We start from the raw sequence: 25,856 nt of genomic DNA, 5'->3' as shown, positions 1-25,856 counted from the left end.
TGGTGCCCCAGAATTAGCCGCGGCCATCTCTGGGAACTACTATAAAGTGAGCTCTGCATCTGCTGAAGTGCTGTTTATGAGGCAGTAAAATCTGAAAGCAAGCTGCCTGAATGTATCCTGATTTAGGATAAGATTCTCCTGAGCCGGGAGCTGTTTTTAGGAATGCACAGGAAAACTGCCTAAAAGGTTAAATGAGCTGCATTGGCCGGGAATCGAACCCGGGCCTCCCGCGTGGCAGGCGAGAATTCTACCACTGAACCACCAATGCTCCAGCTAAATGCTGCTCTGCCCGCAGCTGTTTTGCTGCTCTGGCTCACAGTGGCACCAGCACGGTTGTAACCTGACACCTCAGATGGTCCCGCATGGAATGCTGCTCCATTCTGCCGGCCAAATCCATGGGAGGAGGCCCATGGGGCACACATGCCTGACATTCTGCTCCGATGAAAGGCAACAGGGGAAAAGGCTTTAGAAATTCTTTTGGCTTCTGGGGGGCAGGTTCCAGGCCTCAGTCTGTTAGCCTTAAAGATCGGAGTAGTTTCTGCATCAATTTACTCTTTGGGTGGCTCTGGAAAGGGGAACATCACCCCAGAGCTGATTGGTGACCTCTCAGTGACGACAGAGGCCCAAGAGATTAGAAAAGTCTAAAGTTCTAGAGAACATTTAGAGAGTCAAACTCCAGACTCCAATCGGCATAAAAGTGGTTTTCTTCATGTTAAGGATAAAGAAGACATTAATGTTAAAGGAGTCTGAAGAAGAGCAGAATTCCGAAGGACCAAATAAACCACAGCTGGAGCTTCCTTAACCCTCCCACCCTGAGAATGACTGGCACAGGAAAGGCAGCCAGCTTCCCAGTCACTGGATGTCTAGCGCCAAGACTCAAGTGAACCCTGCAGACTGCACTCCTGCCATGCTCCAAACCTTTCTACATCGACTATAGCTGAACCCAGAAAAAGAGTAAAGAAAGCATTAATGACTCTCTGAGGCAGAAAGGGTTAAGAGCTATGGGTTCTGGAGGCAGACTGCCAGGGTTCAAAGCTGCCAGACTGCCAGACCCTGGTGGTGGTACTTATCTTCCCGGAGCCCATCTGTAGAATGAAGATAACAGCAGTTCCCACCTCACTGGGCTGTTATTAGGAGTTAAGATATGGAAAGGAGCCCTGGCTGGCTGAGTGAGGCCCCAGGTCAGGTTCTACAACCTCTGGGTCCCCGTGGCCCTCCCTGGGAGGTGAGGGGCAGGAGGCAGAGACCACTTACCACTGGCTGTTCCCTCCTGCTTTGCCAAGGAGTCATCAGGGTTGGGTTCTGCCTGCTTCTGAACCACTGGCTTTGGCTCGTCGGGCTCGTCGTCCTCGGGGGTGACCAGCTTCATCAGGCTCTGGTTGCACACGTTGGCCACCTCCTTGATGCCTGAGTCCACTGATGTAAGGAGCAGCCCGGTCCAGGGCTATGTTAGTGGGCAGACAGGTAGGCTGAACTGAGTCCCCGTTCTCCCTGCCACGCTGGGGTCCCCGCAAGATGCTCCTATGTCTCCTCACAGGGGCCCTTTCTGCTGGACCTCTCATCAACAGGATTTCTTCCACCCAACGCGGGGCAGTGTGAGCTCAGAGACTTGGCACCTTGGGACCTGGGAGAGCCTCTCCGGATCTGTAAGTAACCAGGTGAGGTTTGGGGATGGCGGCATTAGCACCACGTCCCTGGTGCTGCCCTGGCTCTCCCTGTCCATGTTCAGCTCCACCTCTTGCCGCTTCGATGCCTGGGGAAATGTGGAGGTGTGATGGATCCTAAGGGAGCCCCCATCCCCCACTCCAGGGTCCTGCAACTTCATGGCCCCCTTTGGGGCTGCTCTTGTTTCCTCTCTCCAGAGTGAAGGATACTCTTCTTGCGGTCATCGTAGGCCAGGCAGGGCAAGACAGCGGTCAGGATCCCAGAAGAGTAGGGTAGCATCACCCGGCCGGCCAGCTGGATGAACTCCCGCATCCAGCACATGGCTGTCAGCTGGATCAGGTCATCTGGAAGGGGAATTGGCGGGTTCCAGGGGGTCAGCAATGAGCAGCCAGAGTGCTCCTCCCACTGACCATGCCCAGAGATGGGACTGGAGAACTGGAGGGCACTTGAGGGCTGGCACAGCTTCTAGCCTCACCAATACTCTCGCCCTTGCTTTTTCCTTCCACAGGAACATACAGGTACCGGGGTGATATGGAATTACAATCCTGCGGCAGATTGTAAGAGTAGCCACAATTCTCTATCCCTCCTGTGTCCACTCCCCCGTAATGGGGCTGTGCGGCTTCTCTCATCAAGAGCTGGAGTTTACTTCCCCCGTCCTGGTATCTGGGCTGGCCCTGCTATTTTGTCCAAGAGAAGGTGGTAGAAATGACGGTGTGCCGGGTTCAAGCCTAGGCCTTAGAGGCCTTGCTCACGTCTATCATGTCTCTTGGAATCCACTGATGCCACGTGAATGCACCTGGGCTAGCTCACTGGATGATGAGACACCTGGAACGACTGTTCCTGTTGCCACAGGTGACAGCTGGCAACAGCCAGACATGAGTGACACCACTGACCATGAGTGACACCTCAGCCGACCCTCCAGTTGACTATAGGCACATGACTGAGCCCAGCCGAGCCTGGCCCGGGGAAGCAGGGCCACCCAGCTGACCCGAAGACTCAGGACAACAGCAAGGGACTGCTATTGAAGTAACTGCATTTTGTGGTGGTTTGATACTCAGTAGAAGCAAAGAGATACACGACCCCAATCTCCAAGCATTTCAATTCACAGTGCTAAGGCCAAGCCTGCCAGCAAGAAGGCCTCCAGATCTGACTCCCCTCTAGGGTCAGACAAAGTGAAAGGGCCTCCATGTTGACAGAATCAGAATCTCTCCCACAAGGACCCACCGCTCCAGGACCCACTGTCACACTGATTCACACTCCCACGAGGACTCTCTCTGAGATGGGGAGACAGAAAGGTGCTTCTGAGGAGGTGGTGGTGGCCTTGGGGCCTTTACACACTCACCCGTGGTCTGGCAGTGGATCACCAGGATGTTGGCCATCTCAGCAAACTTAACACTGGAGGGGTTCTTTTTAATTTCCTTCAAGAATTCTCCAAGGACCACCTCACACCTACCAATGAGCAAAGGAGAAAGGAGACAGCTCATGCAGCCAGAGCCAGAGGAGCCTCCACCAGTGTCATTTCTGCTGTGCTCTGCGGGACACACTTGTCAGATGGACATTTTTCAGAGGCTGGGGGTGGATGATCTCCTAGCTCCTCAAAGCAGGAAGCACACGAGCCAGGAAGAGGACGGTGAATTTCGTGTCCTGCCGCCGCCTGTCTGTTGGGTGTGGGGCACGCGTACGCGCCGAGGGGCCCCTGCAGCCGCCTGCCCCTCCCCTCCTCCACTCACATTTTCCGAATCTCTTTGCCGTTGTCGCCCAGGATCTGGAAGAGTCCATCCAGGATCTCTGGCAAATAATCCAGCAGGTTAATGTCTGGCACGGACTCCAGAACCAGGATCTGCCCCAGGGGAGGAAACCATCAGGGAAAGTCACCAGCCAGAGAACCTGCATCTCCTCGCCCATCCTCCGGACTGGCCAGTGAGAAGGGGCCCTGCTGAGGCATCTTTTCACGGCACTGTGGGTGTCCCATGCGGGAGGGGAGGCGAGTAGCTGTTGTTTCTGTTCAATGGGCAGGGGAACGGCAATTTAACCCCAGGGCAGTTCAGATGCCCCGGGGCGGGGTGGGGGTTGCGAGAGGGAACCCATGGGAAAGGTGGGCAAGGCTAGAAGAGGTGTGACAGCTGGAGGAGCACAGCTGGCTTCAAAGGTAAATCTGGGTGTTTCCGGAGACAAGGAAGGAACCACATCCTCTTCAGAGGCAAACGTGATGGGCTTTGCGGGCAGAGCTGAATAAATGTGTTTTTGGATTATCTGGCGTCATCGGCTCCTAGAGGGATAACAATGAGGCATCCCCGTAGCCACAGGAAGTGCCCAGGTGAGCCAGAGAGCAGACCTCACTCAACTAGAGGCTCGTTACGGCTGGAGAAGGAGTGTCGCGGGGCCGGACCTTACCCAGGAGATGATGAACTGCCGGGCATACTGGTTGTTGGAATAAATCCTCTCCCGCAGCAAGGGGATGAAGCCCACCAGGTCGAACTTGTTGCTCTCCGTCACGATGTCCTGTGGGTCAAAGGCATGAGAGCTGCCTGCTGGGGTCGGGGCTGCCTGACCTGGCTGATCCCTGGCCCGGGCTGGCTCCAGGGGTCAGGCGGACACAGAGGAAGATGACGGAGCCTGAGTCAGGCAGGAGAGACCCCGGAGCAACCCTCCTCACACAGGCTGAAGGACCAGCAAAAAGGATGCACTGAAAGCAGGAATCAAGGTCGAGAGAACTAATCAAAAGGCAGAACCCTGCATCTCTGTGGTATGGATCGAATGCCCTGGTGAGCTGAGCGTAAACTGCCCCTGTCACTGGGGGCAGGGTGGGGTCAGCATGAGGGGACATTAGGGTGACAGAATGGTTCTGTATTTTGATCCTGCTGTTGACATAACTCTATACTCTCATCATAGAGCTCTATATTATTCCATTAACTGTAAGTGAAAAAAATTTTGTTTAAATTACGAAGAGCATCAAGACCCAGGGTGCAAGGCCACAGAGCCAGCCTTGAGGTCTGAGATGTGGAGACAATGGCAATAAAGAAATCACAAGTCTGCAACACCCTGCTAGGGCTCAGGGGTCAGGGTCAAGGCCCGGGCTGGTGTGTACGTCCCTCCAGGAGGAGGGCTCACCTTGCCCAGCGCGATGGAGCAGGCGGCCAGGCCGATAAGGCCCCCTTTCCGGCTGTGCGGGTGCTGGGACAGGGCAAACTCCTGAGACAGCGTCTGGATCACATGCTTGATCTGCACGGTGTTGTTCTGGGCCACGAACTCCCGGACCAGCCTGCAGAGGGAGCAGAGAGGGGCTGCAGGACCAGCGGATCAGGCTGCTCCTGCTGCTGCCGGCTCTGGGGCCCGGGGCTGGGGTGAGGGAGGGAGATGACCTGTTTAGAAAGAGGAACTGGGAGTCGGGCATCTCGGGGCAGGGCTTTCCCAGTTCTGCTGCTGACTGGGAGGCGTTGGCTGGGTCACGGTCCCTTCCCTTTTCTGGGTCTCCGTTTCCCTTTGTCTACGACAGAATGAAGAACGGTGGTGAACAGTGTCACTTCTGGGAATCTGAGAGAATGCACGTGAACGTTGTGCTGGGGCCCCAAACTGCAACGATCCACCGTCTTCATTCAACACTGGCTCAGCCCTCCATTCATGCACCCAAGCAGTTCTCTGTGTCTATGTCATCATTTCCAGGGACGGTGCTGAACCCTGCCCAGGTCCAACAAGCACGAGCCACACACAAAAACGCACACGTAGCAACACAGCACAAGCAACACCACAGAAACAAGAATGCCATGGGCATGGGAATTCCCTGGTGGTTCAGTGGTTAGGACAACGCGTTTTCACTGCCGAGGGCGCGGGTTCCATCTCTGGTTGGGGAACTTAGGTCCTGCGAGCTGTGCGGCGCGCCCAGAGGCCAAAAAAAAAAAAGAATGCCACGGGCAAGTCTCCCTGGGCTGACAGGGAGGTGCCATCTGAGTCAGATCTTAGTACCACTAACAGGCATTTTCCAGGTAAAGAAAGGAAGGCAGGGAACCTCAGGCACAGAGAGGAGCCTGGCTAAAGGCGGGGGCCCCGAAAAGACGCGGTGTATTTAGGGAAGGGTGAGGAGTCCGGTGTGTGGAAGGGGTGGCTGGGGACAGTTAAAGGAAAAGACGAGCCGGTGAAAGGTTTCCAGCAGTGGGGTGACGTATTTATGTCTATGTTTTGACCAGCGAGGCTGCCCCAGTGGGGGTGGCCTGGTTTGACAGAGGGAACTGAAACGTCTCCAAGGGAGAACGCCGCAGCTATCAGGGTCAGGAAGGGGGCCTGAAATACGGCCGAGGCAGCGGGAAGCAGCAGGGAGAGGAGAGAGGGCGGGAAGGGTAGAGACGCCTGCAGGGTGCCCACCTGGGGGGTGATGCTAGCAGGGAGAGGCGGTCTGAGGGAGGCAGCGCCTGTGGTCACCCTGGGGGGATGCTCCCGAGGCAGGCCCCGCCCAAGTGGAGGCCAGCAGAGGAAGGCCCAGCTCCGTCAGGCATCAGGGCCTCCTTTCAGAGCCCAGGGGACGCGAAGACACTCCGCCCTTCGGAGGCTCACAGCGTCTCTGCGGTGAGAAGCCTCATGTGCGCAAATGGTGGCATGAGGGGCCCAGACAACCATTGGGGGGCTGTGGCTTGGGGGTCAGGGACATCTTCCCAGGAGTGGGAACTGAGCTGGACCTCGGAGGAGGCAGGGACCCTGAGACAAGGAAGCAGGTGCTCCGGGCGGGAAGAAATGTGTGGGCAAAAGCAAGGAGAGGAAATTCGCCAAGTTTGTCTGGGGTCCAGAGAACAGCAGGAAATCAACTGGGATGAGCTGGCCTGGCCGCTCAGATTCAGGAGAAGGGATCTCACATCATGGGTAACAGGGAAGCTGTTTACGGGTTTTGAAGAGATGTGAAAGGGTGTTTTAAGAAGCCATGAGATGGATGGGAAGGGGAGACTGTCCCATCATCAGGTGGGAGGGACTAGGACCAGTGTAGCAGCTGAAGGTGTGACCAGGGAGGCCTAAAGATTACAGACGTCCAAGTAGCTGCCCGGACTCACTGTCTAATTGCTCTGTGCCCATCACGGCAAGTACACTGCTCGCCTCTGGCATAAATGGGGTCTCCAGCTGGCTCAAAGAATTTTAAGGACGGTCAAGTCCAAAAGGTATTAATTAGTTTGTGTGCTTCCAGCTCGGTGTCAGGAACCTGCTAGTGATTAGCATTGTTTAAATAAATGTGCTGTCCTGTGAGGCTGTGACCCCTCCTGTGAAAAGGCTGTTCAATGGGGATTACAGGGCTTGATAAAGATTCAATCCCGCAAGTCGTAGGGGGCATCTGTTCTGTGCCTGGGACTGTGGCCACAGGTGAATCAAACAGGCCTGCCCCCTGAGCTGGCGGATGTGGGAGCAGAGACAGGGATTCCAGGAAGGGGCTGCGCAGATGGCCTGTGAGGGGCCTCTTGCTTTGATCTTTATAGGGTGTGAGTCCACCAAGCCCACCCCAGGGGGCTGAGGGCTGTGGATGAACCAAGGGAGGAAGCCAGTTCCATAAGTGCCCCCTCCCTAAGCAGTGTAATAAGGCGCAGCAAGGATGGCTCTACGTAAACCCGTTGTATTCTCAAACAGGACAAACCAGCCAGACGAGGCCCAGTGATGTGCCAGAGCTCTCTGACTATTAGGACAGACACAGCCTCTTGAGAAAAGCCCTGCAGGTGTGCCAGAGGACAGCCAGAGCATTGGTGGTTCAGTGGTAGAATTCTCGCCTGCCACGCGGGAGGCCCGGGTTCGATTCCCGGCCAATGCAGTGCTGCTTTTTGGCCTCTTCCTGGCAAGCTCCCCCAGAGATCCTGCTGCAGGGTCCAGCTCCTCAATCACGCCCGGCCTGCAGCAGCCAAGGGTGCTGCGAATCTCTGAGCACACTTCCCTGCTGCGTGAGCGTGAACAGCAGCTGGCTTCTCCACAGAGGCACCACTGGCTGTGGGACCCTGCACCCCGTGAGGGGACTCCTGCTGCACCCCCTCAGCCTTGGCCAGTCTCCAGCTGGGAGCTGTGCTGAAGCCTGTGAGCTGTAAAACAGCCCAACACTCCACGTGAACGTGGGACGGGAGAATCCACACTTCAGAGAGGAGGAAGTCCCCAGAGTCTCAGTGGGCTTTTTGCTACCGAGAAGGAACAACCTGAGCTCTACTTTCGGTCCTGACGTCTGAAGGCAAATCAACTTCACACCCACACACACACACACACCCACACCCACACACACACACACAGCCTCCTCCTGCCTTCTCTCCTGCTCTGGAGCCTAAGCTTCTGCCATTGCAGCTGTGCTGATGTGGCCTTCCGTTCTGTGAATCAGCGTACAGACCAGGGGACTGGGCTAAAGGGAGGTGCTCACACAGCTGCTCACAGCTGGAGCACTGGTGGTTCAGTGGTAGAATTCTCGCCTGCCACGCGGGAGGCCCGGGTTCGATTCCCGGCCAATGCAACAGCAAACTTTTTTTTTTTTTTATCATCCTAAGAGACTGGATTTGACATTTCACACTGCCCACAGCATTGGGGATACAGTCTGAAAAACCTAGAATGACTTTTTTCTAGCTTGAGTTTTCCACGCCTGTTTCCTAAATTCCACAGAGAGTTAGATCTTGTGTCCCCTTGTTCTTGAGGAGTCCAGGATGTGGGGATCACCAAAGCCGCTGCAAGCAACTGTGCCTCCCCTCCTGCCCAGACAGGCTGCCCGGGGACTCTGAGCGCGCTGCCCCTGGGGGAGCCAGGCTGTGTGTGTTTCTGCTCCGTCCGTGTTAGAGCAGCCCTGAGAGTGGGAGTATGACATTCATGAGGCTCCAGCAGGGCAGCGAAGAAGACCCAGCCCTGCCAGCAGCACAGCCCGTCCTGGAACCACCTCCTCGCCTGTCTCCTCGTTTCAGGTCACAACCGGTCCCTGAGCCACCGGAAAGGGCCCTCCTCCCCACTTGAGAGATGGCAAAGGGGACGCATTCCCTGCCCCGGAGGGGCTCTCTGCCAGAATCCCGTGGAGGGGAAACAAGAGAGCCCTCGAGGACTTTCGTGCAAAACAGAGAAAAAAAATCTGGTGAGGACAGTGCAAGGTGAGGAGGGGGCAGGCGAGAAGGAGCACACCCGGCAGCTTTCGTGGGGAGGGAGTTAGGTGTGGCTTCGTGAGGTCAGCTTTTGAAAGGGGTTCTGAAGGAGCAGTAGGTGTTCATTCAGGGTGAGGAGGCCCAGACAGAGGGAACAGCATGAACAAAGGCTCAGAGGAAGGAGAGAGGCACTTGGTTTGGCAGCACAAACGACACAGGTGGAGGAGACGTGGGTGACAGGGCCAGAGAGGCTGCGCCCACTCACGTGCTTGGCAAAGGAAGTGGCCTTTGCTTCTGGTGGCCGTGAGCAGCCACGGAAGGTACCAGTGATCTGCAGCGGTGGGCGGCAGGGACTTGAACAGCGTTTAGGGAACGCTGAAGACTGCAGAGGCTGACAGACCAAACGGTGGGAGACCCTGAGCAATGGGGCGCTAACGTTGGGTGACAGTGGGCAAGTGTAACAGGGTCTCCTGAAGTGGGGGACACGGGCAAGGGGACTATCTGTGTTCAGCACCCCCCGACATTCCCGTTCGCTCTACACCAGCTGCAAGGCCCCCCACACCCCGAATCTTACCAGGACGCAACTCAGGGCACCCCTGGCCACTACAAATACAATGGCCCATTCAGTTCCCAAGGGCCTGGAACCCCAAGTCTCTACCTGCACTTGGAGGAAGAATATTATCAGTGTCCAGGAGAGCGAGACAGTGAGAAACAGTGGTTCCCTGTGGAGGGGAACCCTGAGAACATGTTCTTAGAGCACTGGGCCTGGCCCTGTGGGTCACCCCTGGGGCCACAGCAGGAAGACCTGTCCCACGAACCGGGCCCACGCTCTCCACCTGACAGTCAGGGTGATCAAGACCGGGCCGGGTGACCTCTGCAGTCTCACTGCGCAGCTGCCCAGCACAACTTTCCTCTCTGGTAAGGGCTTCTTACTGGGCCCTGCTATGCTACTCCTTGGACACTTGCTGTCCATTCTACTCTATGGGGAAGCTCCCGCTCCCTTCCACATCCCAGCCAGCCTTCCAAGTCCACTTCAGATCCAACCCGCTGCTTTTCCTGACCATCCCAGGAAGGACCACTCCTCCTCTGGACGCTGAAGGCCTCGGCGACCCCGCAGTCTGTGCCCAGCACTGCACTATCGAATGTCACGGGTTCTTTCTCACGGGTTTCATGTTTCTAGCTCCACAGCTCCAGGCCAGAGTACCTGAGGACAGACTGGTGCCACGATTCTCTGCCTCTTGAGTGCCAGCCCTCTCCCCGCGTCTACAGCTCCCCACACAGTAAGTGAGGATCAGTAAGCCTCTGCCCAGGGACCCATCCGTGCAGGTGGGCGGGGCCGCTGGGCAAGTGTAGGGAAACACGGGCAAAGCCCCACGCTGCCGTACCGGTGACAGGGGTGGCCTGCTCATCTACACCTAACCTGTTGGGTAAATCAGAATTGTACGTGGACGGGCCTAACCCCTAGTTTACAATTCAAGTTAGGAGGGACCAAGGGCACCACTACCAGGACCTCAAAACGCACACTGAGGAGGACCAGGTCCCCAGGGCCGTGGCTGGGGACAGACGCCGATGCCAGGATGGGCCTTGACATGCGTTTGCCTAGCGGTGAACCAAGCCCTTGGGGGTGCCCCAAAGAGCCCCCGTCAGCGGGACCTGGTCTCTCCACGGGGCACAGGCCGAGAGAAAAAGCAACTACAAAGGGAAGCAGAGGAAGTGAAGTTTGAAATCCGGGCGCCCCCAGTTGCAGGCTAGTGTCTCTTGAAAGAACACCCCGTCTCCTCTTTCGTCTCCACGTTGTGAGCCACAGCTGGGGGATCTCAACTAGTTCTGAAGTTAATATTTGGCCCAGAAACTTATGATCGCAAGGCCCAGTGACCTTTGCTGACATTAGGGTCACACGCATCGCTGTTCTGTGTCCCAGAGAAGAGATCTGCTTCGTTCCTCTAAAAACTCTGGCTGACGAAGTATCCTCTAGAGATTGCTCAGAGCCTCCATTCTCAACTAGTCAGAGGTGTCGCCGGATGGCAGGACCACCCATTCCCCAGGAGGCACGATGCCCAACGCCGGCCAACTCCAAGCTCTCAACACTGCTCGCAGCTTCACAGAGTGCCACACCGACTACCTTGTCCCCGACTGAGAAGGAGCCACAGACAGGCCAGGATGTGTCCTTCACCCAAGGAGAACCTGGGGCCTCGTCTCAGCAACAAAACCACAGCCCCGCACGGGCCCCTCGGCCTCTGTAACGCAGCTCGGGGACAACCACAGGCTGCGTGAGGACCGGGGAGCTGACCACTTCCCAACACACACACTAAGTATTCCAGGGGTTGGGTATTCCTCCTCACAGCAACCTCCTTCTGTAGTTATTGTCATCTCATCATTTAGATTTGAAACAGAGAGCCTCCGGGAAACCAAGTCCCTTTCTTGAGGTCACAGAGGATCTGAACCTTGGTACCTACAAAGCCCAGGCCCCCTCAACTGTACACCAGTTCCTCCAGCCCATCTTCTTAAAGCACGTCAGCCGCAAAGTGCACACACCCGATTACAGAGGGTACTTCCCTCGAGCAGAACTCAGGCCCCAACTGAAGTGCAGCTTTCTCCATGCATTTTCGCCACTGTCTAGTGTTAGGCATCTCTGAAGCATTCCTCCACCACACATGGGTGTACAGATGAGGTACATGCTTGAGATGTTGAAATGAAGGTCTAGGGTTGGTTTTCTACCATTAAGGCAGGAAAGAAATAACCATTTGCTGAGCACTTACTACATGCTAGGTAATGTGGTGGATGCTTTACACGCATTATCTCATTTAAACCTTAAAATAAGCCACGGAGCTAGGTACTATAATACCCATTTTACAGATGGGGGGAAATGAGGCTCAGAGATGTTATGAAACATACAAGGTCACACAACTTATGGATGGTAGGTGCAGAAATCAAACCTAGATTTTTCTGACACCAGGTCTGAAATCTACCATGTTACATTATCCCTTCTTCAAACATCAAAGCTCCCACCTGTTGGATGCCTACTGGGTGCCAGGCACTTTACATGCATTATTTCATTTAATCCTATCTCATTTTATTTGTTGATGTCCAAATGGCCTGGCCAGGAGGTGGCAGAGGTTTCAGCCATTGCACGCACATTCCTATGTCTTCAGAGGAGACAATCTTGGCTGTGGCTTTGTACTATTTTTAGAGAATTAAATAAAATAATGCACATAATGTGTTTTGCACTTCATATGCTCATGTAACAGTATTAGTGCAAAATCAGAATCAAACTATGATGTTATACACACCAAACAAGATCATATTCATTCATTAACTGCTGACTGAGAACCTGCTTTGCTCCTTGCTCCAAGAAGGACAGAAAGATAATCCAGAGTTGTGTTTATTCCTGTGCTGTAAAAATTTCAGCCTGGACTTCGGGCTGCCATTTTTTTCCTGACAAGTCCAATGAACCATCCCAGTCCTCTATGTAACACGCTGTAATCAGGCAACATATTCAGGCAGCGATTTCCCAAAGAGAATCTGGCAGGTAAACGTCTCCTCCATCTGCTTTGCTGAGTATTTAAGTAACCTGGTTTCCACTTGCTCACGACTCTCCAATAACTGAACAGGAAAAGCGGAACATCTGCCTCTGAGGAAAGGCCCAAGAGCTTCTGAAAAGGCCCAAGAGTTAGTTAAGTAGCAAAATATACTGAGCATCCACTGGATATAAGCAGTGGAAAAACTGTAAAGGAGACAGCAGGAGGCATGTTTGGATCTCAGGTGACAATAGACCACTGAATAAGCGCTTCCCTCACACTGTAACACAACCTACAGATACTCTTATTTTTTAAAATTGAGATATTATTCACATGCCATAAATTCCCTCTTTAAACGTGTACAATTAATTCGGCAAGTTTTAGTATATTCAGAAAGCTGTGCAAGTGTCACCACAATCAATTTTAGACCTTTTTAAATCATCCCCAGAAGAAACCCTGTAGTCATTAGTAGTCACTCCCCATTTCCCGCCAACCCCCCTCCCCCAAGCCCTAGGCAACCACTGATCTACATTGACTTTGTGGATTTGCCTATGAATCCACACAAATGAAATGATACAATACATGGCCTTTTGTGATTGGCTTCTTTCACTTAGCATAATGTTTTCAATGTGTAATTTTTTTCTTAAGATGAGTTAACTGAGGCACAGAGAGGTTAAACCCAAGGTCACAAACTCAAATGCTTACAGGGGCCAAGAAGGAGACACAAGTGAGAAGGCCAAGGGAGGTAAGACAGGCTGTAGTGAACTTGCCAACAAAGGAAGCAAACTGGGGAGCCCATGTCCTGGTTGGGGGAAGAGGGTGGGCCCCTGGGTCCCCTACTGCTACATGGGAATGTGGGCCGCACAGAGCCATATCTTCCCATTCTTTAATAGAAGCCATAAAACTGAACTTCACTGTAAAATTTCTTGATTTAAAATACCCTGCAATCCCGGCCAAACCAAACAGGTCTGCGGCAGGACACGGCCCCTGGCTGCCAGTCTGTGACCCCTGGATGAAGCAATCTGCTGGGTGGAATTCTAACCCACACTTCAAGATCTGCCTGCAGTCACTTGGTAATAAACAGTGTCTCCCTACAGAGGTGGCAGGCTCCAAAAGGCCAGGTCAAACGCAGCAGTTCAACCCTGATCTGATCACAGAGCCCCAGGGATCCCTGCTCCCCACGCCACCCTCCCCACCCTGCCTTCCCCAGCAGGCAGGGACTCATCCCTCAGCAGCTCTGATCCTGGAGCCCCTCCTTGGGCTTCGGTGTTCTCAGGGCGCAGGGCCTGGGCACCTCCATTTGCTGGCTTTGGGAACTCAAAGTTCAGGAACACCGGAGACTTGCCAGTGAGCCCATCCCTGGTCACCACAAAGGGCATCATCTCTCCCAGCCTGCAGTGAGGGCCCTGTCACCGCAGTGAGGGAGCACCCACCACACTTATCAGAGCGCCTGCTGGCGTTTCTCCCCCACGCTAGACTCTCCCGGAGAGCAGCGCCTGGGGTCTCACCACCCCTGTCCTCGGGACTCATCAGGGACTATAACCCCTGACACCCAGGGCCCGCAAAACCTGCCACAGCCATTCTAAAATCTTAGCCTCAGGGCCTTATCCTTGAGAAAGCCGTGTGGGTGTGTTGGAGCCAGGCTCTGGGGTAAAGGCTCTCCAGGACTGTGCACAACAGGCTCACACATTTAGCCATCAGATCCCGGTCACCTAACACAGCCCGGTCTTGAGAGTCTAGAGTCTGGGGTCCTTCAGTCGAGCCAAGCATCCGTCTCTGCGTTTTTAGTGTCTGAGAGGCCTGTCATCAAGATAAAGCACCCTCCTCTTATTAGGAATTTTAATCCCTCACTCCAGCACCCCATGCAGTACTGGTTCTGCCACCCGAGCAGATAGATGGTTTCCAGAAAACAGAAAGTGGCAGTTAAAACTACCATGGGGGTGTTCAAGTATGACATTTTATTAAGTATATGTCTCCCTTTTGGAAGGGAAAACCATTCATTGTAACGGGGAAGCCTTTTGAGACAGATGAACCCGGGTTTTTAATCCAGGTTCTAGCTGTGAAACCTTGGGATGATTACTTACCCTCAAGGAGCCTCTGTTTCCTCATCTTTGAAATGGGGTAACACTACCTAGCTCATAGGGCAGCTGCGCAAAATAACGACATGAGGGATGTACAATGGCCAAATCCTCCTCCCCCCAAATAAGGCAGACAGTGTTTTACACGTGATCACTTTTTTTTTTCTTTTTTGCGGTACGCGGGCCTCTCACTGTTGTGGCCTCTCCCGTTGCGGAGCACAGGCTCCGGACGCGCAGGCTCAGCGGCCATGGCTCACGGACCCTGCCGCTCCACGGCATGTGGGATCTTCCCGGACCAGGGCACGATCCCGTGTGCCCTGCATCGGCAGGCGGACTCTCAACCACTGCGCCACCAGGGAAGCCCGTGATCACTTTTTTAAATGATCAACGTTATGGACTGAATTGTCCCCCCCCCGCCCCCCCCAGTTCATACAACCCTAGTGGCAGTATTTGAAGATAGGGCCTATAAGGGAAGTAATTAAGGTTAAATGAGGTCATAAAGGTGTGGCCCTGATCCAATAGGATCAGTGTCTTTATAAACAGACACACTAGAAAGCTCCCAGGTGAAGCACTTATAAATAAGTCCCTCTGTCCCTGAGCAAGTTGTGAAACACATACTATGAGGAACATATCAAACAGGACACTGGTCGGGGGACTAAGATCCTGCAAGCCACAAGATGCAGCCAAAAAAAAAAAAGTGGTGCTTGATGAGAGAAGCAGCTAGGTGGTTCTGGACATACTGGATGTCAGAGCTGAAGGGGAGGGTCCTTTTAGTAAAATCCAAACCCTTTAGCCGAGGAGGAAACTAAAACCCAAAGCAGTTAAGGCAGTGGTTCTCAACTGGGGTGACTGTCTCTTCCCCAGGGGACATTAGGCAGTGTCTGGAGACATTTTTGGTTGTACAACTGACGGAAAGCTACTGGTGTCTAGTGGGTAAAGATCAGGGATGCTGCTAAAAATCCTATAATGCACAGGACAGCCCACCACAACCAAGTATTATCTGTCCAAAAATATCAGTAGTACGGAGATTAAGAAACCCCGAGTTAAGGAATTTGCTGGAGGTCAAAGAATGAGTGTCACACAACAGACTAGATTAGAGCTGTACAAAGCATTCTGCAGTGATGGAAATGTTCTAAAATCTGCACTGTCCATTATGGCAGCTGACAGCCACAGGTGGCTGTTGAACATGTCAGATATGGGCAGTGTGACTGAGGAACTGGATAAAATTTTTATTTTATCTTCAATAATTTAAATGTAAATAGCCACCCATGGCCAGTGGCTACCCTATTAGGGCAAAACTACAATCCCAATTTCCTGATGACCAGACTGGCATTCTTTCAGTTTCACAGCCTGCTTCTTTCTACTCTTTTGAAATTACCCACCCACCAGACTTTAACACAACGATTTGGCTGGAAAAAACAAATACAAATGTAAAATAACAGCAGAAAAACCTTAATGTTTGCAGTTAAATACCTTGTTTTGTTATTAAAAAAAAAGGAAACAAAATGTCAGATCATGGTTACAAATAGTGTAACCCCGTTATCCAGTTTTAGTTACCAATAATGGTCAACAGCAGGTCAGAAAATATTAAATGGAAAATTCCAGAAATAAACAATATCTATGTTTTAAACTGTATGCGGTTCAGAGTGGTGAGATGAAATCTTGTGCTATCCCACCAGGACATTAGTCATCCCTTCCTCCAGCATATCTATGCTGTATATGATACCCACACACTTAGTAGCTTCTGGGTTATCAGATCGACTGTCGGTATCGCAATGCTTATGTTCAAATAGCCCTTATTTTACTTAATAATGGCCCTAAAATGCAATGCTGGTGATGCCGGTCATTAGGATATTCTCTTACTGTGCTTAAACTTTACCATACATACGTATGTATGGGAAAAAACATAGTATATATAGAGCTTGGTATCATCCAAGGTTTCAGGAATCCACTGGGTGTCTGCGGACATATCCCCCACAGATAAGAGGGGACTGCTGTACGTGTAATAAGACTGCAGAAACAAGAACAAATAATTCTTTCACTTTCAGGGAAGCGTGATATGACAGAGATAAACAGCCCTCTGGGCTTTGAGGTTTTGGCTGATTTCTCCACTTGGTCAACTTACTGTCCCTTTCACTTCTCAGAAGCTGGGTAACAAATGAGGCAGGTCAACATCCTTAGCAAATTCTCATGCTTCCTACCTCCCTCCCATCAGAGGTCACTCTCTGATTTGCTCGTTTGCATGGAGACCACACTGAGGACACACCATGTGTCAGGCACTGTGCAAAGCACCACGCATACATTTCGTCGCTTCGTTCTCACGGCAGCCCCTTTGGGGTACCAGGAGGTTAAATAATTTGGCCCACGTCACACAGTCAGAAGCAAAGCCGGGACTGCCAATCTCCTGCTCTTAAGCACGGCCCTAAGGGCCTGAAACCTGGGGGTAGCAACAGTGGCTGCAAAGGCGTGAGGAGCTGCCCGGAGGAGCGGGACCCCTGCAGAGCCAGGACGGAGTCCCGGCTCCGCTCTCCACGACCATCCCGGGTGCCCGCTGATCTTACTTCTCGATCTCCAGTGCTGCCACCTTCCGCTTTTCGTAGAGCTTGTCATTGAGGGCGCGCACGATGTTGGGCGTGAGCGGCGCGAAATCCTTCTCGGGGTTCATGGTGGCAGCTCGGGGCGATCCCCGGAGCCCCGCGACTCCTCAGCCCGCGGCAGCCCGGGCCGCGCCGGGGCTAGGGGAGTCTGCGGCTCCGCGCTGCCTCCGGCGCCGGCTCATGGACCACGCCGCCCCGGGCCGCCTGTCTCGCTCCGCCGCCGCGCGCCGCCTCGGAACCCAGGCCCGGACACCGTCTCCGTACCCCTGCCCCTGGCCGCCAAACAGCTCACGAGACCCGCTCCCGGTCAGCACCTGCCGGGCTCAAGGGGCAGCGGCCATGTTACTCAGATCAGGTGACTCTGCAGCAGCTTCCGCCTTCCGCCGCTAGGACCCGCCCCTCTCCAGCCACGCCCCCGCACGCATCCGCAGGTGGATTAGCCACGCCCCCACAAGGCTCCAGCTTCTCCCATCACACTCCTGCTTGTAGACCCCCACGGTATGGGTTTGGTTTGAGGCCTGCTTAGTAGGGCGTGAATACCATGCACTCCACTGCCTGCACGTGGTAGGCTTGGGACATGGTGGGCTTCTGCACACGCTCCTGAGAACGAAGGGGCTCTTGGAGCCTGACTCGTTTAGCATAATTTATTCTATATCTACTGAATCCACTAGTTCCTCCACTGCTTAGTCACCAGCCAGTTTCTCATAGGCCAATGATTCCCAAATTAGAGTAACACTATCTTGATTTCGCCATATCCTAGCCACTTGTACTATTATTTAAAAAATATTTTCTCTAATCAATGAACTTTAAAAAATTTAAAATTCCTACTTTAGCCTTGCTTATGCCCTATAATCATGGGTTTGAATAGTGATATATATATATTTCTAAAACACATAAATAAATTGCAATTAAAAACAGAATAATCCGTCTATTGTGACCCCAAAAGTGGGTTCACCTCTTGGTGGGTATTGAGCCAAAAGTTACAACCAAGCCAAAGTTAGGGAGAAGGAAGCATTTATTATTTCTTGCTGCAAGTAAGGAGAACACCAGTGATCTCTGCCAAAGCAGGGTCTCCCCCAACAGCAAATTTGGGGAAGTTTTAAGCTAAAGGTACATAGGTATTCATGAAGGGGCTTGAGCAGTGGAGAATTCAGCATAGAATTCGGGCCACAGTTGACAGAGTCCAAGCTTTAGTTGATTGAAGTCACGAGGGTCAACGTCATCATTCCATCCTCCTCCTAGGTGGGGGCCTTAGTTCTTGCAGTACTCAAAGACCGTATCAGATTGTTATGTACATCCCTTGAGGAGGAACTAGGACTCTGTTTTATAGTTGAACTGTTTTTCTTGACTGCTTTTCCTTTGTTCTTGCATTCCCTTACTTCCCTTAATATCAATGATTACTGAGACCTGTTCCAGGGCAGGCATTGTGGCCAGATTTAGGTCACAAAACAGCTTAGGCCGCTTCTCTTATGTCAAGAAAGACTTGCCTGGTACTCTTTCTCCAGGGACCCTGTACTCTACCAGCTTATACTACCACCTAAAATCTCAGGTACCAACAGTGGTTGTCACCCCACCATTTGGGACTCAGGATGTGTTATCATGCTCTGATACCTTGGAGGGCTGGGTTACAGACAGCAGAAGCCCCAAATGTGTTGCTTGCAGGCCTCCAGATGGATCCACTAGAAAGCAGCCCCTCCAAGTGCTTTGAAGTGTCACACTAAATCCTGGAACAGAAATTGAAGCTATGTGATAAAAATTTTAAAAGCACTTTATTGACTCAGTGTGGCTAAAGATACAGTAACAGGGAGATACATCAGAGTTCCTTATCATAAGCTTCCGCAGTGGACAGGGACTTAGGACAAGGCTATATCACAGTGGAACCCAATGAGGATTAATATTGTTAAAAAACAAAATTCAGCTGAGTAAATTTGAGGATCTAATTGGCTTTATTCAACAATTTATGACTCTGGCAGCATCCTATCTAGCAGACAGGAGCTTCAAAGAGCTTCAAAGACTTTTATAGGCAGAAGGGGGAGGGGGCTGGGAAGGAAGTGGATGGGTTCAGGTATGTCACCATCCTTTGGAGAAGGGGGGTGTTTATCATGCAGATTACCTCACCAGAGCTGATCAGGTAATTCCAGATTAACTAGTTAAAAGTCACATTCCGGGGAGAAGCTGAAACTACAATTAGGTTAGATATTAAGTCTTGATTTGCTAATGTGGGTTTAGCACAAGTGACTCAGTTTGGGCTTGTTTCTTTTTCTTTTTTTTTCTTTTTAACAATGTGAACATAACACTGGTGGTACTTTTTTCTGAGTGAAAAGCACTCACTTAAAGCTTATAACAGTTTTGAAAATGGAGTGTTATTCTCAATCCACAGATCAGAATCTATGGGACACAAGTGAGGGGCTATAGGTGGGTAGAATTCTGAGATGGCCCCTAATGGTCCCTCCCTTTTGGGTATATGCCCTGTCCAAACCCCTCCCTTCAACTGTGGTTGAGTCTTTTAAATATGATGGACTGTCATTCTAACAAGTATTACGTTATGTAGAAGAGATTTTGCAGATGTAATTGAGGTCCCTAATCATCTGACTGTGAGTTACTAAAAAGGGAGATAATTCTGAGTGGGTCTGACCTAATCATGTGCGGACTTAAAAGCCATTAGAAGAGATTTTAAGTGAGAAGGAGATTCTCCTGCTGACCTTGAGAAGTCAACAGTAACAACAGTGAACTGTTTATGACAGGTCATTTGGTAAGGACCTGAGAATGGTCTCTAGTTGCTAAAAATGGTCCCCTGTTGTCAGCTGCCAAGAAAATGGGACTTCAAATGGCTGCAAGGAAATGAATTTTGTCAACAGACTGAGAGAGTTTGGAAGGGACTCTTTCCCCAGTTGACTCTCCAGATGAGGATGCAGCTGGCTGGTTCATTAGCAGGGGGTTTTGAAGATGGAATTTTAAGAAAAGGGTTGGCAGGTATCTAAACACATATAGATCTAAGCTTTCATAAATGCTTCTCTGCCTTACGTCTAGAGGAAGAAATTCTTCTTGATAAGCCGGTAAGTTCTGCTGAAGTTTTCTTTTAGATTTTGGAGACAAGAATTTAACAACAACTTTGTGGTTTGTTACAAGATGTGTTTCAAAGCTGTAAGGTTTTTTTTTTTTCTAAGAACTACTTGTCTGTAGAAAGTCTTATTTCTCCCCCATCATTTCAACAATGTTTACTTTCTTTCATAAGTGAGACCTCTGTGAGACCATCAGCATTGAATGAGATACACATTGAACCATGTTCGGCATCTGGTTTCAATTATTTTAGATTCAAGTGATGATCTAAGAAAGGAGGAGCCTCAGCTGAATTAGTTTGATTCTTCTAACGGTTTGGACTCAAAGCACCTGCCCATTTTACCATCTGCCTTCAGATTTAGGGGAGATTAAGAACTTAAGGTAGAGAATCTTTGAGACTGTTACAGAAAATTAAAAAATTCAGGTCTTTGTTCGTTAACCGGTCAGATGGAATTTGGGGGTCAGAAGAACTAGAATGGTAAAGTTAATTGTAACTCAAGTTGCACCCAATATTTAAAGACTACTAAATGTGCACGATACAATAAAAATTCACACGGTAAGAAATAACTAAATGTTTAGAAATCCAAATTTTCACCTTTTTCTGTTTTTAGTACCCGCTCCTCGGGTGACAAAGTGGACTCAAGTTTCCGTTACCCCTTACCCAACAAGGGGTGGTGGTACTAACGCTTACCTTGGGGAAACAACTTTCACTTTATAACTGGACAGGAAAATCGCTTGCTGAGAGAGAAGGCTAAAGGAAACGGAGGCCGGTGGCGTGACCGTAGCACAGGCCCGCGGTTACTCTTGAGGAGACGGCCTCAGCCCCAAACCACCTGGAGCACCTAACAAGACGGCTTTTCCCGCCGAGTCTCGCCCTCTGGCCATTTTCACCACAGCCCGCCCACCCGAAGCCGTCGTCGTGGTAACGCTGTTTGGTCCCACCCCATCCCTTCGCCCCGCCCACCTCCGTGTGTATTTGTAGCCAGCCGGGCTTCAATTGATCCATCCGTCCTTCACTCTGGGAGAGGTTCCGGGCTGCGGGGCTCTGGAACTCGTATTTGAATTTGTGGCGCCGGGAGTTCGTGAGGTGAGGAATGGAGCTGGGCGTCTTGCTGGAGCCGACAAACTCGGTGGTGAGTGACCCTGTGGGGAGAAGGACGATAAGGGCGGCCGAGGTGCAGGGACGCTGAGTCAAACAAGCCGCCTTGAGATGGGGGGCTTCAGCCGGGCTGCTTCCCTCCCTGAGGCAGCCACTCTGTTCGCTTCCTCGCAGCCTCTAGGTTTTTCTCTCACGTCGTTTTCCTCACGTCTCAGAGGCGCCCGCCCCTCTTCTGTCGACCCTGGAGGGAGGCTCCTCTTGACGCTCCTTTTTCCTCTTTCGCGGTGTCTCTCGGTTCCTTCCCTTCCCAGTAGCAGCCCTCCGACCCTGCCGAGCTTACACCTCCCGCAAGCGTACTTGACTCCCCCCGACCTCTTTCGTAATTATATCCGGCTCTCCATCACCAACAGTGTCAGAAACTTTCAACCTGCCCTTGACAGTGTGGAAAAGACTCCTGAGCAACCTGGGGAGCGCCCCACATCTCACAAACTGAGTCCAGAACGTTCCTTATCAAGAAATAGGATGCTGTTGTCCACTTCTTCCCAACTGGGACGCAGTGAAGGTCCGGTGGAAAGCGGCAGGTGCAAGCGCTGTATAAATTAGCGCTACAGAAATGTAAGATCTTGTCCCAGTTGCTGACTCTGAATGATTGGATTCCTGTCGAAAACAGGATTATTTTGTTCTTGGTCGGACCCTGTTGAGACATACATTTCGTATTGGCGTTATGAATACTGTCTAGACCTTAAAACAGAACAAAGCCAATAGGTCTGTTGGAGTACAAACTGAGGCTTGATCCAAAACGTAAAAACAACCGCTGGTAGAAAAGACTTCTTTTCATTAATTTCTGTGTTTATTATGATCTGACTCCCCCCCCCACCCAGCCCCCACGTACTGAATTTCAAATTGAGGTCAGAACCATTTAAGGAGTTTTACAGTGTAAATGGGTATCTTTTCCTGCGTCCCCTGTGTTACTATGAAAATCTATTTTCTTTCCAGTTTGATAATTCAACTTCATATTCTGGATGTCCAGCTTCTGGAAACAGGTTCTTAACTTGGGGGTGTGTGTGTGTGTGTCATAGTCCCCTTGAAGAACCAAGAAAACCTTGGAGTTTTTTATAGAATATGACGCATAGAAATTTTATACCAATTTCAGGGAGTTTAAAAGTCCACTTTGAAGTATGGATATCCCAAGGACCTCAGTCCAGTTCTAGAGGTTTATTTCTATTTTTTTTAAAAAGTAGAAGTAGTTAAACAGCCAAAGCAGCTAAGTGTTTTACTTCTAAAAAATGGCTGTCATTTAATTTGAGTTGTTTTAAAACTTGTAGTTCTCACGGAAGTGGGGATTGAGAAGGCTGAAGCAGTTGTATTAGTGTGGCCAAACCAAACTTGGATTTGCTCCACCGTGCACAGTAAAGCCAATCTACTGACACTGGGTTGTGGTGAAGGAAAGCGCAGCATTTATTGCAGGCACCAAACAAGCAGTCAAGGTAGGTAATGCTCAAAAGGCCCAAATTCGCTGATGGCTTTCAGGGAAAGGTTTTTAAAAACAGGATGAGAGAGAGGGTTGCCGGGTGTATGATGAGCTCATGTACATTCTTCTAATTGGTTACTGGTGAGGTAATTGGGAGTCGATATCATTAAATCTTCTGGTTCCAACTGGTCTGGGTCAGCATGCAGTTAGTTAACTTCTTCCACCTGGTATGGGTTTCAGTATCTGCAAAGGAGCATGAAGGATAGGTCTCAGAACATTATCTGTAGCCCTTAATGAGGAACAAAAGGTCCTTGACTTTGTTTTATGGCTGAACTATTATTATTTTGTCTTGCTTGATTGTTTTCCTTTGTTTCTGTATTTTCTCACTTCTGATTAAATTTTGTTCTGTGGGACTTGGGGAAGGCCTAGGAGGCTAAAGCTTTTCTACAAACAAGAGGCAGGTGGAGGACATGGGGGAGGGGAGAATCTGTGCTGGGATAGGCACCGTAGGGTCCTACTCAGATACATTAGTAGCATAGCTTCAAAATGAGCACTGAGTTAAGAATTTTAGAGAAGACACTGAAATGCTTTCTAAAGTTATAGGAAAGTCATTCACAGATGAGGGTTTGGGCACACAGGCATACAAGAAGAAAATTGATAAGGTTTTCTATCTTTTTGAGTTAACATAAAAAGTAGGAAAATTCTTTTTTTATTTCAGAGTTCAATTTGATATTCAATTTAAAAAAATTTTTTATTGGAGTATAGTTGATTTAGTTTCAGGTGTGCAGCAAAGTGAATCAGTTATACATATAAAATTCTTGATCAACAGGGAGTTAAAATAATTTATGTGGCTTAATTTTTTGGATGTTTTATATTAAAATAATTTTTATTGTGAAAAAATAACATGTCCTGAATATAATTTATATTGTCAAGCATTATTTTTTTCACATTAGAACTTTAGTTCACCTGAAACTTAGTTTGTGTATGATGTGATAAATAGCTTTTACTAAAACTCATTGTTCCGTTGCTGTTTAGAAAACCATGGCTCATGGGCCAAATCTGGCTCACCATCTGTTTTTGTAAATAAAATTCTGTTGGAACACAGGCACATCCATTTGTTTAATTGTCTGGCTGTTTTTGTGCTACAATGTCAGAGTTGAGTAGTTGTGACAGAGACTGACTATATGGGCTTCAAAGCTTAATATATTACTGTCTAGCCCTTAACAGAAAAATTTGCCAACCCCTGAAATATGACATCCTTTCCTCACCAATTGGATAATGTCATGTTCCATATAGTTTCAATATATATGTTTGTTTTTGAGCTTTTCTAGTCTGTTGCATGTGTCTAGCTCTGCACATATAACAGTGTTTTAATTACTTTAGTGCTAAAATAAGACAATATCCAATAGGTTAACTGCTTCCCTTACTCCCTATACCAAGTTGTTCTTTGCCTTATTTATTCTTCTTGGCCCTTGGATCCTTCATACTATATTTTTAAAAATTTATTTTATTTTTATTTATTTTTGGTCGCATTGGGTCTTCGTTGCTGCGCGTGGGGGCTACTCTTTGTTGTGGTGCGTAGGTTTCACATTGCAGTTGCTTCTCTTGTTGCAGAGCACGGGCTCTAGGCACGTGGGCTTCAGTAGTTGTGGCACGTGGGCTCAGTAGTTGTGGCTCGGGAGCTCTAGAGAGCAGGCTCAGTAGTTGTGGCGCATGGGCTTAGTTGCTCTGCGGCATGTGGGATCTTCCTGGAGCAGGGCTTGAACCTGTGTCCCCTGCATTGTCAGGCAGATTCTTAACCACTGCGCCACCAGGGAATTCCCCTTGATACTAACTTTTATGATCAGTTTATTAAATACCATGAGAAATATTTTTTGGGTTTCAGTAGGAATTGCTTTGAACATACACGTTAATTTGGGAAGAGTTGTCATCTTTATAATATTCAGTCTTTCCATCCGTGAACATAGTGTATCCTGATTTTTTTCATGTGTTTTATTTTTTATTTTATTTTATTTTTGGCCATGGGGTATGTGGGATCTTAGTTCAAACCCTCGCCCCCTGCAGTGGAAGCACAGCGTCTTAGCCACTGGACCACCAGGGAAGTCCCTGTTTTCATATCTTTTAATGTGATATTAAGATTGTTTAGAGTGTTCATAAGGGAGATTGGTCTTGGTTTTGCTTTCTTGTGATTGTCTGGTTTTAGAATTAGGACAATGTCTGACTTCTTTAAATGATGTGAGATGTGTTGTATTCTTCTCTACTTCTTGAAAGATTTTGTATAGGATTGGTATTTTAAAAATATTTGATAGAAAACACCAATGCATCCATCTAGACCTGGCACTTTATTTGTGAGGAGGTTTTAATGAAATTTAAAAAATGAGAGTAAATTCTATTTGCCTATAACTTACCATTTCTGGCACTTTATTTCTTCTTGTAGATTCAAGTTTTCGTCAGTTTTTTTCAGTATGAAAAACTTCCTTTCGCATTGCTTATGGTATGGCTTGTTGGTAATGAATTCTGTTACTGATTTTTTAACCTGAAAATGTTTTTATTTAATATATATATTTTTAAAGGTGTGACTCATGTCTTGTATTATGGCTGACTTGGCCCTTTCCTTCCTTACCTCTGTCACATCCAGTTCCTTGCCTAGATGTTTGGAATCCTGTCTCTTCTTCCACATCTTCCAAAGCATCAATCCCCACTACTCCACTCCTCTTTAGAGTCAGCTCTGACCTCAACCTCACTTGGGGCTTAAGGTTAAGTTTTTTGAGAACAGTGGGAGTAGCGGCATGTGACCATAGAAGGAGGGGCCTGATAACTGGACCCAAAGTGACAATCAGTTTTCGACAGGGAAACGTAGGAGATGAGTAGGACAAGACAAAGAAACAGAACACATGGGAGAAGCACATGAGGGCATTTGTGTGCACCCAAAAGAAAATGTGCGAGAAAGTACCTGCAAAATTAATCTTAAAGGAACCACTTTTTTTTTTTTTTTTTTTTTTTGGTGACCGTGGGGCACCACGGGGATGTGGGATCTTAGTTCCCCAACCAGGGATTGAATCAGTGCCCCCTGCAGTAGAAGCACAGAGTCTTAACCACTGGACCACCAGGGAAGTCCAAGGAAACACTTTTTTTTTTTTTTTTTTTTTTGTGGTACGCGGGCCTCTCACTGTTGTGGCCTCTCCCGTTGCAGAGCACAGGCTCTGCACGCGCAGGCTCAGTGGCCATGGCTCATGGGCCCAGCTGCTCCGTGGCATGTGGGATCTTCCCAGACCGGGGCACGAACCCGTGTCCCCTGCAC

The 25,856-nt window shown here is 49.9% G+C and overlaps 2 protein-coding genes and 3 non-coding genes across 6 annotated transcripts in view; 2 read left to right on the top strand and 3 right to left on the bottom strand.

Annotated features, from left to right (window-relative positions):
• VAC14 (VAC14 component of PIKFYVE complex) overlaps window positions 1–17,267 on the bottom strand; it is a 97,362-nt gene extending 80,095 nt beyond the window's left edge. Inside the window, exons 1-8 of one of the 2 annotated variants that reach the window (XM_024124948.3) lie at window positions 16,890–16,977; window positions 5,028–5,152; window positions 4,777–4,927; window positions 4,060–4,167; window positions 3,396–3,505; window positions 3,008–3,114; window positions 1,875–2,009; window positions 1,255–1,407 (exon numbers count right to left, since the gene is read on the bottom strand). In XM_024124948.3, coding sequence (XP_023980716.1) covers window positions 1,255–1,407; window positions 1,875–2,009; window positions 3,008–3,114; window positions 3,396–3,505; window positions 4,060–4,167; window positions 4,777–4,927; window positions 5,028–5,059 — 796 coding nt within the window. In that variant the 5' untranslated portion in view covers window positions 5,060–5,152; window positions 16,890–16,977. Of the gene's footprint in view, window positions 1–1,254; window positions 1,408–1,874; window positions 2,010–3,007; window positions 3,115–3,395; window positions 3,506–4,059; window positions 4,168–4,776; window positions 4,928–5,027; window positions 5,153–16,889 lie in introns of both variants that reach the window. The other variant, XM_024124947.2, reaches the window with a different exon arrangement.
• Window positions 198–268, bottom strand: TRNAG-GCC (transfer RNA glycine (anticodon GCC)). Its single transcript has one exon. It is a non-coding gene; the product is annotated as a tRNA-Gly (tRNA).
• Window positions 7,374–7,444, top strand: TRNAG-GCC (transfer RNA glycine (anticodon GCC)). The gene has a single exon. It is a non-coding gene; the product is annotated as a tRNA-Gly (tRNA).
• On the top strand, window positions 8,052–8,122 carry TRNAG-GCC (transfer RNA glycine (anticodon GCC)). Its single transcript has one exon. It is a non-coding gene; the product is annotated as a tRNA-Gly (tRNA).
• A 5,262-nt stretch (window positions 17,268–22,529) lies between the features above and the next one.
• Window positions 22,530–25,856, bottom strand: part of LOC102974179 (protein VAC14 homolog) — a 100,752-nt gene continuing 97,425 nt past the window's right edge. The window contains exon 7 of the mRNA XM_055078861.1: window positions 22,530–22,798. Within this exon, the coding sequence (XP_054934836.1) occupies window positions 22,722–22,798 (77 nt within the window). The 3' untranslated portion in view covers window positions 22,530–22,721. The remainder of the gene's footprint in view (window positions 22,799–25,856) is intronic.

The sequence above is a fragment of the Physeter macrocephalus genome, chromosome 17 (genome assembly GCF_002837175.3).
Source record: "Physeter macrocephalus isolate SW-GA chromosome 17, ASM283717v5, whole genome shotgun sequence".
NCBI classification, from domain to species: Eukaryota; Metazoa; Chordata; class Mammalia; order Artiodactyla; family Physeteridae; genus Physeter; species Physeter macrocephalus.
This window is presented reverse-complemented; position numbering and strand designations above follow the sequence as displayed.